The following is a 19,007-nucleotide window of genomic DNA, read 5'->3' on the forward strand; positions in this document are numbered from 1 at the left end:
AGGAGGAGCTAAAGAGGAGGCACCATGATTGTTTTTAACAATCAAGATTGCGCGCAGATTTGCGGCCAGGAGCTGACGAGGCTGAGGCAGTTTGGATATCTGGTACGGGATCAGGTTCGGGCTCTACTAGCACTAATACCGGGGTTGAAACAGTGGTAATTGGGCAGTCGCTCGGAGAAGGCCATAATGACAACATTCGAGATAAATCCAAGTTGCTAGGCAGGCATAGGTGTCTGAACAGAGGAAGAGGGCAACTGCGAAAATTGAGGCTCCAACAGGCGATTGGTTGGAAACTCGAATTTGTATTTAACAAGCAACTTAAAGCTCGAGTCAAAATTACTCGAGAGCTGCTTAGCCACATTACTCAATTTTAAGATTTCCAGAATTATACATTCTGGAGAAATGAATTTGTTTGTCGATGCATTCTGGGTACGACCAACGCAAAGCGCCTCAGCCCTTCTTGGCAGTTGCAGCGATCTTGTCGCAATCACGCCTAGTGAGACTTGCACAATTAGCATGCATCATATTATCACACAGCCACAGATATAAGCTAATCTTTGTGAAGTTAACGCATTAAGCTATTTTATCATTTTCCTATGTTTGTACGAGCACTTCGTAGACAAAAATTGACAAGAGAAAATAACAAATTTGGAAATATGCATATCCTTTGGAGATTTAAAAGTTGATCAGCTAAAATTCTTGTTGCGAGAGCGAGAATTGTCGACAAGTGGCGCCACGAGATGAATTAATTCGGCGATTACAGGAGCTCAGATGAAGTTGAAATGCCACATTCCCCTCGGCAGTGCCATGGAGAAGAGGAAGGATCACTTTATCAGCTACAGAATCAAATAAGCGAAATTATGAGTCAGCTTTTAAGCATGCAATGCGCCAGTGCTAGTGGACAAATGCCGAATTCGGCTATAAACAAGCTTGTGCTAGATACAGAAAGCGAGGTGGATGATGAGTATCCACAAAGCACAGCCATACGATAAGCTTCGGTCAAGGAATTTGCTAACACGTTGCCTGAATTTGACCCTACAGATGAGAATGCCATTTCAGTCAATCAGTTCATTGATCGTGTCAGCAAAGTGGTTGAGGCATACCAGTAGGACGAAAAGTTTTTAATGCTCTCAATCTACACTCGACTCAAAGGTCCAGCCAGAATGTGGTTTGACTCTGCCAATATTTCATACGACATGCCACGACTTTGCAGACGTACTTCGCGATGAATTTGGTGTTACACCAGATGAAGCAGAAATCCACTATGCCATGGCAAAATCGATTAGATGTCTAAACGAGGTAGCTGTAATACCATACACACGTTCAGGTCTTCAGCACCGTGACCTGTAGCAGAGTATCGCAGTAAAGCACCAGTCAAATAATTGCAACAAGTTTGGTCACTTTAATATTATATAGATATCGTAAAAGCAGATGCACATCAGTGCCAATCTGCATGGCTATTTATTTCCATTTATTGGTTAACAGCTACAAAGAAAGAGAGAGTGAAAGAAAGAAAGAGTGTGTGTGTTCGTGAGCATATATATGTTGCTCATGAAATGCGCTCAGGCGGAGCGTGGGATATGCAGTAAAAGCATAAACGGTCAGCCATAAGGCTAGTGAACCGATCTGCGCCATATGAGCCGGAGCTCTAGGCTTGTTTAATGTATAATTGTTATTGAATGCAAGAAAGTGTCGCATACGTTATATTAAAATATACCTCTTTTAAGGCATATACACACTCTCTTAGCGCTGTTAACAACACCATATATAAGATATACATTGAAATGAGTTCGGGGAAACGACACGACTGTTTTAGTTCAATGAGGTTTTAAGAATGTACTTTATTCGAAACTCTGTCCGCTTCCAAGATACAGATATTATGTTTATCGCTCTGTCGCAGCAGAGCTTAATAAAAATAGAGAGAGTGGGTGCTATGTGCATGCTTTGGTGAGTACATATATGTTATTCTTGGCTTGCGCTACTTAAGCGTAGCATGGGATATGCGCCGCCAGCTAAATTGCCAGCTGGAGTACTAGCGGTCGGCGCTGAATATTTTTATACCCTTGCAGAGCGTATAATTATTTTGTCGTGAAATGTGTAACGCATAGAAGGAGACATCTCCGACCCCATAAAGCATATATATTCTTGATCAGCATAAACAGCTGAGTCGATTTAGCCATGTCCGTCTGTTCGTCTGACCTGGTCTGTCTGTTTCTATGCGAACTAGTCTCTCAGTTTTAAAGCTATCTTAACGAAACTTTTCTGTTGCACGTAGCACATATGTCAAACCAGCCAGATCGGACCACTATATCATATAGCTGCCAATAGTGGTCTCATATTAATAGGATTTTGCATCTATACGAGGAGTACAATAAAACTAAAAATTGTAGAGTTTGGTCAAGATATCTTGAGAAAAAATGTTTTTTCATACAAAAAGTTAGTTTTCGACCGATCGTTCCCATGGCAGCTATATAATGTAGTGGTCCGATCTTAATAGGATCTTACATGCATACGAGGAGTATAGTAAAACAAAATGTTTTTTCATGGTTTCTGAACCGTCTCAAGCGATCTTTTGTATAGATCTTTAGAAATAAATTTGAACGGGAAACGTATTTCAATGCACGTCGAATTTCACAACTTGAGCTAACAGTGCGATTGCTGTTGCGTAGAAGCAATAGACAAAGATGTTGGCATCATTTTCTACGAGCAAAAATTCTACAAATTTCTAAATATATAAGGGAGATTTAAAAGTTGATCAACAAATCCCTTTCGACGATTACAGGAGAATGAAAAGCTTTTATTGCTTGCTATCTACACTCGACTCAAAGGTCCAGCCAGAATGTGGTTGGACTCTTTGCCAATACCTCATACGACATGCCACGACTTTGCAGACGCACTACGCGACGAATTTGGTGTTACAACAGATGATGCAGAATCCACTATGCCATGGCAAAATCGATTACATGTCTAAACGAGGTAGCTGTAATACGATACATACGATCAGATCTTCAGCACCGTGACCTGTAGCAGAGAATCGCAGCAAAGCACCAGTCAAATAATTATTTATAAGATATACATTGAAATAAGTTCAGGGAAACGACACGACTGTTTTAGTTCAATGAGGTTTTAAGAATGTACTTTATTAGAAACTCTGTCAGCTTCCAATCCTTAGATATAGATGTTATGTTTATCGCTCTGTCGCAGCAGAGTAAAATTAAAATAGAGAGAGTGTGTGCTATTTGCAAATTAACCGATTAGGGGCTACTAATTGGAAAAAATGTTTTTAAGTGGGAGGCTGAAGGCTTCCGATTTATTTGAATCCAACTAGAGTACAATTGAGAACTTATGCTGCAAGTCAGTTATGGTTATGATAAAGCTTATTCTCTTAAAGCTCAAAAGCTCGCGGTGATCTGTGTTTATGCTAAAGCTTCTTTCCTTAAAGTTTAAAAGCTCGCGGGGGTGGCTTGCGTAAGCTAGACGCTTTGAGTCATGTTTACGTTAGCAATTGCGTTCTAGAGACTGGGTGTTTAGTTTACGTTATAAATTGCGCATGAGAATATGAATCTTTATGTTAAGTGGTTGCGCTGTTATGTTTATGTTAGAGCCGGGAATCTGAATATTTATGTTAGCAGAGCTGCAGCTGTGCGTTAAGTGGACGTAGTGATTGAAACGGGTCTAATAAGTCTGAAAGGGCTAAGTAATTGGGATAGCGACTTATACTGAAATGTTGTTTATGATTGCAATAAGAATTGCCTTGCGGGCTGGGTGATAACTCCTCCCTTTCTTAAAAAGAATCGTCCCCGACTCTTAATGAGATCTTTTTAAAGATTCAATTTGTTCGTTTAATTGGTTTAATATGTCAAGCTCTGTTTCTGTAGCTTGTCTGTTATGGTACTTTTGATTACTTGACGATTTCAATTTCAGTATTTTGAGGGGATTTAGATTTATTAAAGGGTAGTGTTTAAGAAGCTTCACCATAATAAAAATCAAAATTAGTATAAATAATAAAAAGGTTATTTTTGAATGATTACTTTCTAATTTTATAACAATTTTTGATAGAGTATTTTTATTTTCTAATTGAAGTTCAGTATTATTAGTAACTTGATATTCACTAACTAAGTAGTTTGTGAATTTATTGTGTTTTGCATAATTAAGAATTTTTTCTTTTACATTGGTGTAGGTAACATTGTTTATGGTTACTATGGTTTTAAATGTAACCTGTAAGCCAGGTTTCGTTAATACAATTTGTGCCTGATACTAAAATAGCACCGTCTGTTATAAATTCTATTGGTTTATTTTTTTCAGATAATTTTATACAACTTGTAAATTTTTTACATTTACAAAACAGTTTGGTTCAAAATTAATGTGGTAAAACTATTATAAATTTCTCTTTTAAAGTTATCAATGAGGTAAAACGTGTTATTACATTTAGCAATTTTGTCGTTAACGAAAAATTTTCCATCTGTTTGGGATATGTCTTTAGCGTGGTATAACTTACAATTGTAATTAATTGTAGGGTATTTTATAAAAACTATGATTAAACCTTGGTATGAAACGATCGAAAAAGAGGAAATGTCTAAAAGATCGACTAGACTGATATTGAGTGTTTCGTGATTAAATATATTTATCATGTCTTGTTTATTTAAGATTTTTGGATTCAATATTCTGGCTTTGAAAATGTGATAGTATCCAGCAGATTTTGTAGGTCAAGTGATAACAACTTAAGTCGATATTTTTTCATAAATAATTCCTGATTAAATTTAATATCTCTTAAAAGATTTGTGATTTTAGTGACTTCTTTTTGTTTCTTATTGTTTTGAACAAGGTCATTGATTTTAGTTTGGATAGTTATCATGTCATCATGGTCTGGTGTTCCTGTGATCCATTTAAAAATTGTGCCTAGTTCATTGATACTACGTTTGGCAATTTTGTGAGGTGTAAGATCAGAAAGGAGTGCTTTGATTAAATTCAATTCCAAGGTTACTTCACAATCAATTGTATTGTTTTTGTTTTAAAAAGATTAATTCTTTTTCAAAAATATATATAATATATAATATACGATCCCTATTGTTTATTTTGACTTTATTTCCTAAGTCTTCTTTAACTACCTGTTTTTTAAATCTATGTTGTAGTTTGTTTCGTTCGCCATGTTTTTTTCATAAATTATTTCACCTACTTGGTAATTTTTTGGTAACTTCTTTTTGTTATGGTACTCTAACATTTTGGCGTGGGCTGATTTTAATTTTTCTGACAATTTTGGGTTCTATTCTATTTTGTTAAATAATATGTCACATGGTTTTTGTTGAGTTGTCGATTGAATTGTGTTGTTATACTCTTTAACTGCTCGGTATACGACTTCGGAATGATCCATTATATTGTATTCTTCTTGAATAGAACGAGAAATTTCGTTAATTGTTGAATGAACTCTTTCTACCTGACCGTTGCTTAAACTGTGTCTGCATAATAAATCGCTATACCTGAACGAGACATTGACGATTTGAATTGTGTCGAGGAAAACGTAGGTTCGATGTCCATCATTATGGATTTAGCGAAAGGAAAAGTTTGGATAAGTTCCAACACTTTGTTTGCCATATCTGATTTGTCATTGATTTCCTTAATCACTACAAATTTAGAATATGCGTCTAGGCATGTCAAGGATGTTAATTTTTGAGCATAAAAAATGTCAATATGTAATTTTTCACCTTCTCTCTTCGGAATAGGAGCTTTAGAAATAGGAATTTGCTTAGGGTTTCTGTTATATTTATTTTTATTACAAAGGGGGTATATAATGTTGGCCAATAATAGTATTTAAGAATTTGCTTAAGATTTTCGTCCAAACCTCTATGAGCACGAGCATGTGTTTCTTCTATTATAATTTCTTGGTCATTTTTGTTTTCGATGTCTAGGATAGACTTTTTAGTAAATACGTGCAGAAACTGCAAAAGAAAGTGGTTGATGGTCTGTTTGGATTTCTAAATTTGTAACACCATACAAGTAGTTCCTAAGGTTTTTTAATACCCATACAATGGCGTATAGTTCCCTTTCATTTGTGGCGTAATTTCTTTCTGTTTTATTTAAGGTTTTTGAAACAAAGGTGATTGGTTTGTTTTCCTGTGAAAGGACGACGCCTATGGCGATGTCGGAAGCGTCTGTGGTGAGGACGAACTTTTTTGTATAATCTGGCTGAGTTAGTTCGATGTTTGCAATCAAGTGTGATTTAAAGTTTTCAAACGCAGAGATTTCTTCTTCGTCTAGAGATATTTCTGTTTTTTTTTTTTTTGGACGTAACAATTTAGTGAGTGGTTTTGCTATAGTCGCGTAGTTTTTAACAAACTTCCTGCAGTAGCCTGTTAAACCAAGAAAACCTCGTAATTCCCTTAAATTATTAGGAGGAGGGTATTTCATGATTGATTCTATTTTTTCGGATCAGTTTTAATGATATTGTATGATACTATGTATCCTAAAAATTATATTTCTTTTCTAAAGAATTTTGATTTTTCCAAGGATATTTTCATGTTTGCTTTGAATAGAATTTCAATAATTTCTTGTAAATCATCAAAATGTTGTTCCAAATGGCAAACGAAGAAATTCATATTTTCCATTGTTAATGAAAAAAGCTGTTTTTTCGATGACTTCTTCTTTCATTAGAATCTGATGAAATCCCGATTCTAAGTCAATTGTCGAAAACATTTTGGCTTTGCCTAGGTTGGATAGAATGACTGAAGGATCAGGCATTGGATATCTATCAGGGATTGTATCGTTATTCAGTTTCTTAAAATCTATTACCAATCGATTCTTAGGCGTTCCATCTTCATTAAAATATTTTTCCCTACTACCCATCCGGGGAATTATGAGGACTTCTTCTGGGCCTTATTATATTTTCATTTAACATCCTGTTTATTTCCTGACTAACAAAATTGTAAGCTGAATGAGGATAAGGATATTGTTTACTATAAATTGCCTTTTCTTTTAATGTTCTTATCTCTCCTCTAATATCTGTTCTAAAAGGGAGACATGTTTGAATCTGAGAATGCTTTGTTTCTATTTGTTGAACGACTTGTTGCTCAAGGATATTCAAATTATCCATTTCATTAATGGAATGAATTATTTTGCATAAAGAAGAAGTTGTTGTAGAGGATACCGACATCTTTCGACGTCTGCTCTTTTTTAGTTTTAATTTCTTTAGCTTTCCTTCATTAAGAGTATCGTCAACTCTTCGATACGTGGGTTATCAGCGTCACTTAAAGACGATGATTCTGTATCGGATACATTAAATAAAGAAAATGATTTACATTTCCCACTTTGGTAGTTAAAATACGAAGCAACGTTATAGGCTTCGTCTGAACTTTTTAAATGGCCAACCGTTTCTTGGACATGTTTTGTAAAATTAATATTTTCCTTTTTGTTATTATAAAATAAAGCTCCCTTTGACAAGTCGATTACTGCCTTAATCTCCTTCAGTAGATTATAACCAGCTAATAGATCTGCCTCTAGATTATTAATTTCATAAAATCTGTGGCGTTTGCCAAATATGTTTGTTATGAAAATAAGTTATGATACTGTAGCCATTTACAGTTTTAATTCTTTTTTTTATAACTTATTCTTCTGCGTTATCGGAGAACAAAACTTCTGATAATGAACCGTTAAGACCTGTGATGAAAATTCTTAAAGCGTTGTCTCTGTTTTTCTTATTCATTTCTGTAATGATGTGGGCTTTGTCACCATACGTCATAAAAGTTTTGTTTATCAAAAGGGTTCATTTTTTATTAACTAAATTGTAGTATTCGAGAACCTTCAGTAGATTATAACCGGCTAATAGATCTGCGTCTAGATTACTAATTTCATAAAATCTGTGGCGTTTGCCAAATATGTTTATGTTATGAAAATGAGTTATGATACTGTAGCCATTTACAGTTTTAATTCTTTTTTTTATAACTAATTCTTCTGCGTTATCGTATATACCCACTTTTATATAACTAGCGGTGGCACCGGTGTCAATTAATATTTTTAAAATTTTATTTATTTACTTTGTCTATTCTGAAAAGTGATTGTCATATCTTTTATTAGGTTGTTTTGGGGATTCAGCTTTCTTTTGCTGCTTGTTATGCCCTGGGTTTAGATTGTTACGTTGATGGTGCGAAATGGTGGTAAGCGAAGTTAGCCCTTTGTTAATTCGCTTCCAGTTCCTGAGCTTTTGCCAAAGCATTAAGCAAATTTTCAGGTTTAAGGGAGAACAAAACTTCTGATAAAGAATCGTTAAGACCTGTGATGAAAATTCTTAAAGCGTTGTCTCTGTTTTTCTTATTCATTTCCGAAATGATGTGGGCTTTGTCACCATACGTCATAGTAGTTTTGTTTATCAAAAGGGTTAATTTTTTATTAACTAAATTGTAGTATTCGAGAACAGATAAGTTACCCTGTCGTAAAATACTTAACTCCTGTTCAATTATATAGATTGGTCGTCTATCACTGTAGGCGAAATCCAACCTTGCAAGTATAGCTTCAAAATTAAGAACGGTACCGTGATTAGTCAAGGTGTCATTAGCTTTACCTGTTATTTTATTTCTTAATATTGTTAAAGCACCTACGTACTTTCTACTTCCTTCTTTATACATTCGCATGGTACAGCAAGCGGCTTTGCGCCAACTAACATATGCGTTATAGCTGCCTGAGAAATCTGGTATGGACTTGATAACATCAAAAGACTCATCGCAACGAATAAGGTCATTTATTTCAGTAATCTTATATTCTTGTTCATTATTAGATGAGAGAGTGATTCGTAACTTCAATTTGCTCTTGAAGCGCTCTGGTCTGAGTTGCAATCAACTGAGCTACCAAATCAGCTGTCAAGTTATTATTGTTAGCCATTTTTAAATTTTGAAAATCTTCAATTAAACTTTTTAAGTAAAAAAAAATTTATTTTTAAAGTAAATGATGATGGCTTACGTAAAAGGTCTTTCTTTATGGGTGAAACATATGTCGTTCAAGTCTTCCTTCCTTCCTTCCTTCATTCCTTCCTTCCTTCTGGGTTTTAGGGTCTTCTTTTTATTGGGGTCTCAGGTTGACGTGATATTTTTTATTTGGTTAAAAGTTTTTGATAGGTGTGTTTTTGTGAACAATCAATATTTCCAGCTCAGGGTATTTTCACTATTCTTCAAGTTTTCAGAATCAGGGTATTTCCGTTCGTTGGAAATTTTTAATGTTTCTTTTAGAGGCACTCGATATTTTTTAGTTCTTAGAAAATTTTCAATGCTCTTTTGAGACAATCTTGGACTGGTAAATCGGTACCTATGCTCATTCGCGAATCACTAAGGATTTTGTTTCTTTTAATTATCCTTTTTTGTGTTTATACTCGCGAACCCCACGTTGGGCGCCAATTAAGCGATGTTTTTAAGTGGGAGGCTGAAGGCTTCCGATTTATTTGAATCCAATATTAGAACTAGAGTACAATTGAGAACGTATGCTGCAAGTCAGCTATGGTTATGATAAGGCTTCTTTCCTTAAAGTTTAAAAGCTCGCTGGGGTGGCTTGCGTAAGCTAGACGCTTTGAGTCATGTTTACGATAGCAATTGCGTTCTAGAGACTGGGTCTTTAGTTTACGTTTTAAATTGCGCATGAGAATATGAATCTTTATGCTAAGTGGTTGCGCTGTTATGTTTATGTTAGAGCCGGGAATCTGGATATTTATGTTAGCAGAGCTGCAGCTGTGCGTTAAGTGGACGTAGTGATTGAAACGGGTCTAATAAGTCTGAAAGGGCTAAGTAATTGGGACAGCGACTTATACTGAAATGTTGTTTATGATTTCAATAAGAATTGCCTTACACTTGGCTTGCGCTACTTAAGCGTAGCATGGGATATGCGCCGTCAGCTAAACTGAAAGCTGGAGTACTAGCGGTCGACGCTGCATAATATGAGTCTAGGTGAATATGCGGTATATAAGCCTAGGTCAATTGGCTCTGCGCTTTTGGCTTTGTTTGTTATTGTATGCAACAATGGGTCACACACTTATGTATTTAAATGCAGGGTGTTATCTAATGCATATACACACTACACCTTCCCTTTTAGAAGAATAACGTAATACAATTTTTTTTTCTTCAGTATTCAAACTCGTATATTCTTAACATTTTATATTGTAAGGCTAGATCTTAGATTTTTACTGTATCAAATATTTTTGTGTATATATCCTTTCTTGCCCGATTGGATAAAATATGTATCATAAAAAAATTTAATTTTTTGTAACGGTATTTTTTTTTATACCCCTGCAGAGGGTATCATTATTTTGTCGTGAAATATGTAACGCATAGAAGGAGACATCTCCGACCCCATAAAGCATATATATTCTTGATCAACATCAACAGCCGAGTCGATATAGCCATGTCCGTCTGTCCGTCTGACCGCCTGTCTGTTTCTATGCGATCAAGTCTCTCAGTTTTAAAGCTATCTTAATGAAACTTTTCTGTTGCACGTAGCACATATGTCAAAACCAGCCAGATCGGACCACTATATCATATAGCTGCCATAGGAACGATCGGTCGAAAATTTTGTTTTATTGAAAAAACATTTTGTATTTCAAGATATCTTGACCAAACTCGAAATTTGTTAGTTTTACTATGCTCCTCATATATTTGCAAAATCCTATTAAGATCGGACCGCTATATCATATAGCTGCCATAGGAAAGATCGGTCAAAAATTAAGTTGTATGAAAAAATATTTTGTTTTTCGAGATAAATTGACCAAACTCGGCATTAATTAGTTTTACTCTACTCCAGATATATATGCAAAATCCTTTTAAGATCGGACCACTATATCATATAGCTGCCATAGAAACGATCGGTCGAAAATTAAGTTATTGTATGAAAAAACATTTTTTCAAGATATCTTGACCAAACTCGGTATATACTAGTTTTACTATACTCCTCATATATATGCAAAACGCTATTAAGATTGGTTGTATAAACAAATTTTTTGTTTTTCAGGATATATTGGCCAATCTCGGCGTTTATTAGTTTAGCAATGCTCCATATATATATACAAAATCCTATCAACATCGGAGCAAAACCAGGTTTTTGTGGAAAACCAGGTTTTTGATTAAAAACCTTTCTTGGTTATCAAGATATCTTGACCAAACTTGGGTAAGGACAAAGCACTAAGAGCATTATGAAAAGGTTGGGTCTGCAAGGGTATTAGATCTTCTTGTGCCGAAGAAAGCCCTTCTTTCTTAGAATGGTTAGAGTTTTTGCTCTTTTATAAGCACTTTCTATATATTCTTTTTATACCCGTGCAGAGGGTATTATAATTTTGTCGTGAAATATGTAACGCATAGAAGGAGACATTTCCGACCCCATAAAGTATATATATTCTTGATCAGCATCAACAGCCGAGTCGATATAGCCATGTCCGTCTGTCCGTTTGTCCGTCTGACCGTATGTCCGTCTGTCTGTTTCTTTGCGGACTAGTCCCTCAGTTTTAAAGCTATCTTACTGAAACTTTGCAGAACTCGCTCTTTCTGTTGCACGCAGCACATATGTCAAAACCAGCTGGACTGGACCACTATATCATATAGCTGCCATAGGAACGATCAAAAACTGCGTTAAAGTGCCTAAAATAAAGAAAGACCCAAAAATCAAAACTGCAAATGTGCAATTTGCAAACAAGCAAAACTGGGAGCTGTCAAAGCCAGTGCTGCCAACGACAATGCCGAGTTGCCTGAAAAATTAGCAGCCAGCTTAAATATCGTTCAGGCTTCCATGGCAAATAAAAGCTTAAAAAACGATGACGTCCCTGCTACCCATGCATTCAACACACGCAGCAACACCTGCTCCAGTCATGCAGTGTTTAGCAATATCCCACCGCCAACTAACCCCGAAGTCAACAGCAATCAAGTACACTGTCTTCTAGCCCCGATCACTGAAGCAAGTAGATCTCCACCTGATTACATGATCGAGGTTCACGTGTACAATCCTGAGGGATGGGGACAGTCGCACCAGCTACAACTACAACAACATTGTGTGCACAACAGCAACCACAACAACTACAACCACCGTGTCCCCAAGTAGCGGCTGCAGGACCTCTGCCTCCAATGGTACAAGCTGTGCCGCACTGGAGCTCTCTGGAACACACCGCAAAAGCACCAATGAAGCTTTCCAGCTTATCCCGGTAGAAACATATAGCGGCCAAAGCTCTTTCCCGGGAGCTGCGTCCTGCAGCGGTCTTTGCAGCCAAATCCCTGCTCTGCACCCTCTAAAGAGCAAAGGTAATATGCCAGCCTTCCAAGAAGCGCTGGTCAATTGGCAAACGACAAAAAAAAAACAAAAAAACGACAAGGAACAACACTAAGGGCCGGAGCCATCAAAAAAGGGAGAGTACCCACAAAAAACAGGAAAACCAGCAAGGCAGGAGAAAGTTCAACTGCACCCAGTGCCTCCCTGACATATGGGAACAGATATGCTCCACTTGCGCCTCTGGAAGAAGCCTCTGACATCGAAGACGAAGCTCCGCCAGCTCGTCCCGAACCTCATCCTGCAAAAAGGGACCCTAAGCCCAGGCCCATAACACTTCGTGGAGTCTCTGCCTCCGGCACGCTGAGAATATATGCGAAAGATTCCGACACTCATAAAGCCATTATTCGCAAACTCACTGAGGTCAGGGTCCAGTTCACGCACAAGGAGGACAGACCATATCGCGTAGTCGTCAAAAACTTGGGCGCTTCTACTCCCAGAAGTCAAATCCAAATCCAGCAAGGCAGGAGAAAGTTCAACTGCTCCCAGTGCCTCCCTGACAAATGGGAACAGATATGCTCCACTTGCGCCTCTGCAAGAAGCCTCTGACATCGAAGACGACGAGATAGAAATTGCAGATGAAGCTCCGCCAGCTCGTCCCGAACCTCATCCTGAAAAAAAAGGTCCCTAAGCGCAGGCCCATAACACTTCCTGGAGTTAACGACATCGTCGCAATGGAACAGACACTTGACCAGGCAGCTGGCCCAGATGCCTACGAATTTAAGGTCTCTCCCTCCGGCACGCTGAGAATATACGCGAAAGATTCCGACACTCATAGAGCCATTATTCGCAAACTCACTGAGGTCAGGGTCCAGTTCACGCACTTCTGTCTCAAAGAGGACAGACCATATCGCGTAGTCGTCAAAAACTTGGCCGCTTCTACTCCCAGAAGCTAAATCGAAAAGGTCTTTGCAATACACGGCCACGTTGTAAAAAATCTATACAACCCGGGGACCAGGCTACCTACAAGTGACGCTGGTGCTGACCCGCAAACGATTCGCCAAATCGCAACTACTGGTTCGTAGATCTTTAGCAGGCCCCAAACAACAGGAACGCGCTTCTAATTAGCAAGGTTGGTCGTCAAAGGGTCCAAGTTGAGCTTCCGAGAAAAAATAAAAGCATCAGGCAATGTTATTGAGTTCGCTATGAGTTCGACCACACAAAAAACTATTGCCTCAAAAAGCCCATATGTGGACGCTGCGGCCAACCCCACTGGGCGAACTCGGAGCAAGGTCAGGCCAAAACGGTGGCAGACCTGCGATGCTCAAACTGTGATGGGAACCATGCTGCTTATTACAAAGGATGCAAAGCATTCCAGCAGCGCTTGAATGCCCGACAACCCTCCCGGTCCGACACAACCAACAGCAACCTGCACGGCGCATCAACTCGCAGTTCGTACCCTCCCGAATTGTGCAACAAGTCCGCAACACGTACCAGCAAAATGCACAAGCGTGCCAACCCCCTGTGTGCAATCAGCCCACCGCTACAACAATGCAGCCCCAATACCTCTAGAATGGATCTAAGGGGCAAGACACGTCCCTCGGAAGTATCCTTCAAGGACTCCAGCAGTCGATCGCAGCACTTAATGCAGTCACAAGTATCCTGGTCAGCATCAAGGAGCTGAAGGACGCGCAAGCTCCACAGCCCGGTCTTTACACTCACCGCAAATGTGGAACGCTCGCAGCACCATACAAAATGCAAACGAGCTCAAACTGTTTTTGAGAAAACATGAAATATATAAAATAAGCATGATGTCTGCTTATCTCAGAAACCCACCTACACGCCAGCCTGTACTTCGCCATGGAGGGATATGTTTGCTACCGTGCGGATCACCCAGCAAATCGAGCCAGAGGAGGTGCTGCGGTGCTTGTCAAGCAGAACTTGGTGCACTACCAACTACCTCAGGCGACTTCCAGCGCATCACAAATGGCTGCTATTATGGTGGGAACTCCTTTGGGCGAAATACCTGTAGCTGCAGTGTACTTACCACCAAATCTATCCTGTAGCCGAGCTGGATTCGATTCTCTCCTCGATCAATTTGGTCATAAATTCACCGTTGGAGGTGATTTCAACGCCAAACTCCGGCTGTGGGGAAGCTACAGAGCTGACAACAGAGGCATTGCGCTACATGAAGCGCTCACCAGCTGCTCAGCCCAAGTCTTGGCCACCGGGAGACCTACCCACTTCCCGTATAACAGGCAAAGTACTCCTTCGTGCATTGACTTCTATATATACAAGGGTATTCCCAACAGCTTAATATCAGTTCGCGAAGAGTATGAGCTTTCATCCGACCATCTACCCTTACTTGCAACGGTATCTACGTCTGCTCAAAGGACTGTAAAAAAGCGAAGGCTTGTCACCCCCAGTCGAACATACAACGCTTCAAAGCTGAACTGAATGGCATGATTGATCTAAGCATGCCAATCTTGACAGCCGAGGATGCCGACGCTGTAGTTCAAACCCTGCTGTATCAAGTACATACCGCGGCTACCAACGCTGCCCCAGCACAAATGTATTTTACGCCTACAAGCCAACCTACGTGGACGCTTCCCCCCATTGTTGAAGGCCTTCTTTGTCTGAAAAAGCGACTGAGGAGGGAGTACTTCCGGACCCAGGACCCCAGAATCGATAGGATGTATCGCCGTATCGCCAACAGAGTCAGAAAGGAGTTGACCTTACTGAGAAGAAAAGCCACAGTCACCATGCTGGAGGAAGCAACGGCAGACGAGAGCTTCAAATTCGCACTGTGGAAGCTTACCAGTCGATACAAGCGGCAAGCTGCACCAAAGTTTCCCGTTCGACAACCCGATGGCACCTGGGCCAGGTCGCCAATGGAAAGAGTCGAAGCCTTCGCCTGTAACCTGGAGGAGCGTTTCAACCCGTTTGAGACCGCATCGCATAGAAGCATACAGCGAGTCGCGCAAATCCTGGAGGCGCCGCTCCAAACGGCACTCCCTTTATCACCAATCACCTTCCAAGAAGTAAAGCAGGAGATAAAGAGCCTAAAAAACAACAAAGCCCCTGGGAAAGATCGGTTGGACAACCAGATAATTAAGCTATTGCCATACAAGACAGTGCTTTTTCTCGTCGCCATTTTTAATGCAACTCTTCGGCTAGGTCATTTTCCAGTAGCCTGGAAGAAGGCGCATATCATTATGTTGCACAAGAGCGGAAAGCCACCTAATCAACAGGACTCTTATCGCCCCATCAGCCTCCTGCCTACCTTTGGCAAGATACTGAAAAGGTGCATCCTTAGAAGGATCCTGGATACCCCGGAAATAAAACACTTAATCCCGAAGTTCCAGTTTGGGTTTAGACTGAAACACGGTACCCCTGAGCAACTCCATCGTATCACAAATTTTATTTTGGACGGCTTTCACAGGAAGGAGTATGTGGTGGCAGCATACCTCGACATCCAAGAAGCTTTTGACCTGGTGTGGCACGCAGGACTCCTCTCCAAGATTAAGGGCAAATTGAATCCGCAGCTCTTTAACATCATTGCGAGCTTGTTGAACGAGAGGACATTTAGAGTGGTACAGGATGGCATAGTCTCTCATACCAAACGCATAAGAGCCGGATAATAATCGGAGTGATGCTACAGGTGGAAGATAGCTAACTGAAACCAATAGCCTATTTTAATCGAGAAACTTCTAAGAGCGAAACGCACTTTCATAGCTATGAACTTGAAACATTATCCTTGGTCGAATCTTTTGAGCGTTTCAATTAGCATAATTTGTAAGCATATCAGACAAAATACTGTTTGTTTCGCATTATGAACTTCAATGGAAGCTAATACCGCGAATTGCACGATATTAGTTGCGTTTTCAAGAGTTCGATATCGATGTAATTCACCGATCAGTCTCTAGGATGGGACATGTCAATGCCTTAAGCTCTGCTCCACATGAGGATGCAAGCCAATCATCGATGAAGCGTATTGGTTATTTGCTATACAACTTGAAAATGAAAACATCCAAAACATTGTAAGCAATATGAAATCTGCCAAAGAACCAAAAATGATGAGTATGTCATTAATATCAGATCCTTTAAGAATGTCATGATAAATCAGCATCAAGAAATAAATGAGCCGTATTAGTATTTTTTGTATTTCACGTCAATATCATTACCATTTTCAACGATTCATATCGACCACTTGGGATCCTTCCCAAATAGTTCGAAACGCAACGAGCACATACGTGTTTACGTGTTACCAAATTAACGATTATGCACGTTAAAAGCACAGGAAGCAAGTACGTCATCGATATCCTTAAAGAAGTAAGCAGCTATCTGGGGGTGCCAGAAAGAACTGTCTCCGATCGGGGAACAGCTTTCACCTCAAAAGATTTTATAAGTTTTGTAAAGAAAATAATATTAAACACGTCCTTAATGCTGTACTAACCCCCAGAGACAACGGACATGTAGAATACGCTAGCGGAATCATAAATCGTTTATGTTTCTGCCTGTGTTTGACAATGAGAAACGTTGGGATGAAGAGCCTTAAGCCTGACGCTTTGAATGTCAGGAAAGCCAAATGTAAACGTCTGGCAACCTCGATCCATGGCCATTCACAGCGAATCGATAATTATGCGAAGAAAAATCGAGTTAAGCATCTCTAGACTGTGAGACTAGGCAGCAAGCCAAGTGGTCGGACGATACTTAAGAATTTAAGTTTGTAATTCCATCTTTGTAAAGTTAACCACATTAAACTATTACTCAGCCAACCAGACGATTCTTACACTAGCTCTTTCGGTTTATGCTGTGCGGTGATCACCAACCATTCATATTTCCTGACATAATATCATAAGTTTAGAAGCTGACTAGATATTAATGGTTCAAGCCATGTGTTTACCAAGTTCTTTATCGAACTCAAATATCCTCAACATCGCAAAATAAATAGCTTAGTTAACAAGTATATTAACTGGCTTGAGAGAGTGTTAAGATAATGGCTACTTTTAATCAGTGTGGCTCTCTTCGAGGTACTTAAGTATTACTTAACCGAAATGTTCCTTTTTTGGGGGATACGCCCACTTGGGAAAAGTAAAAGAATTAGTGTCGTGATTGCATGGTCTCATATGCAACCACTTTGACTCAACCACTATATCAATAAGCAAATTGCTTAGTTGGCTGGCTCGAGGCCCGGGTTTGTTTTAATAAAACAATGAAAACAGATTTATTAATTCTTGCTTCGAATATATTTCGTCTTGCTTCGGCAACCGTCTTCAGGGCAATTGTTTTACACGTCTGCGCGTTTTGACGTGGAGGTTGAAACTGAAGATGGTTGCCGAAGAGCATCCGAAATATATTGGAAGCAAGAACCAATAAAATTGTTTTCATTGTATTATTAAAACAAACCCGGACCTCGAGCCAGCCAACTAAACAATTATACAGTGGCATGGTCGCCAAAAAAAATATTAAATAACCAAAAATATATATATAACAAATCCACCAACTGTTCACATCGAAACTAATTAAATGTATTTCACTTACTTTTCCCATAGATGAGTTGGAGAACAAACCTGAAATCAGTAAACAGCGTACTGATATAATGAATAAAGTTAAACAGGCCTTACAGTCTATTCGCATTCATGGTAAAGGGTATATGGTCTATTCCTACTTATGGATTTGGGATAAAAACAATTATTTAAGCGAAGTTAAGAAATATGGTCGCAACTTGACATTAGCCGAACGTGACGCGGAATTGGAGCAGGAAGGAAGCTCTGGAATTAAGCCGATAGGAACTGGAGAGTACCCACCATTTTCAGTTTATAAAGAGCAACTGGATAAGTTTATAGATTTACAGGACCAAGTTCATCAGTGGGAAACATACGATATATTTTTTGGATTTCTGCGACTTAATATGGATGGCTTTAAGAGATCAGTTCTCAATCAAATTGGTCAGTGGATCAGTTTGTTTAAAATGGACCTCATTAATTTTGTACGAAACTCACTTCAGGTAAGGTTTATGGTACTCTAAATCAAAATATTTGTGGTAGTGGTAGGTGTATTGATTGATATTGGTGGTGTTGTGTGAACAAATATTTCTTAAGAGGGATCAGAAACTGGGGCATTTTCGGAACTTGGGCATCTCTGGTTGCATAAAGTGGAAAGTGGGCATCTCTGGTTACTCACCAGGAAAACATGCAGAGACGGTCTAGGCATGTATATCGACGCTCGGATATCTATACCACACAGGGTCATGACAAGACTGCATTACGTGGTTTTTGCAAAAAGCGTGAGACCCGTCTTAAAGTTTTAGTGGGATTGATGCTTTTGCCAGCTTCTAATAGTGATAGTTTTCGCAGTCTTCTAATAACCGTTATGGGGGATTGTCGCCACCGAAAGTCAGGGTTGGATTATAAAATTTTGCGTTTTCCGTATGTTAAAAGAAAGAAGATTGGCAGATTGTTTTCCCCTCGGTGAGCAAATAAGGCTGGCTCAAGTCACAAAGCATACAATATGTGTGCCCTTTAAAACGACCTAGAAGTTGTTGCATATTTTCTGTTGAGACATTTTATTATGGCCGATTCCTAAGAGAAGCAGAGAGCTCCAGGCTTTTCTTGTATGTATTTTTTAACTAATTACAGCCCAGAATGCTTCTCGCTCTCACAAATTTTTTGTGCGCTTTATATGCATCTGGATATCACTGCATAACTCTGAAAAAACCCGCGGCACATGCAGTCCTGCATTATGAGAATAATAATTATTTTTATTTAAGAAGAAAATAATTGTAT

The 19,007-nt window shown here is 39.0% G+C and overlaps 1 protein-coding gene across 1 annotated transcript in view; it reads left to right on the top strand.

Annotated features, from left to right (window-relative positions):
* Nucleotides 1-19,007, top strand: part of LOC115767635 (dynein beta chain, ciliary-like) — a 600,196-nt gene that overhangs the window by 442,436 nt on the left and 138,753 nt on the right. Inside the window, exon 11 of the mRNA XM_030711924.1 lies at nucleotides 17,775-18,229. Coding sequence (XP_030567784.1) covers nucleotides 17,775-18,229 — 455 coding nt within the window. The remainder of the gene's footprint in view (nucleotides 1-17,774; nucleotides 18,230-19,007) is intronic.

This window comes from Drosophila novamexicana, unplaced genomic scaffold (assembly GCF_003285875.2).
Source record: "Drosophila novamexicana strain 15010-1031.04,08,12 unplaced genomic scaffold, DnovRS2.1 tig00001429-arrow-arrow-pilon, whole genome shotgun sequence".
Lineage (NCBI taxonomy): Eukaryota > Metazoa > Arthropoda > Insecta > Diptera > Drosophilidae > Drosophila > Drosophila novamexicana.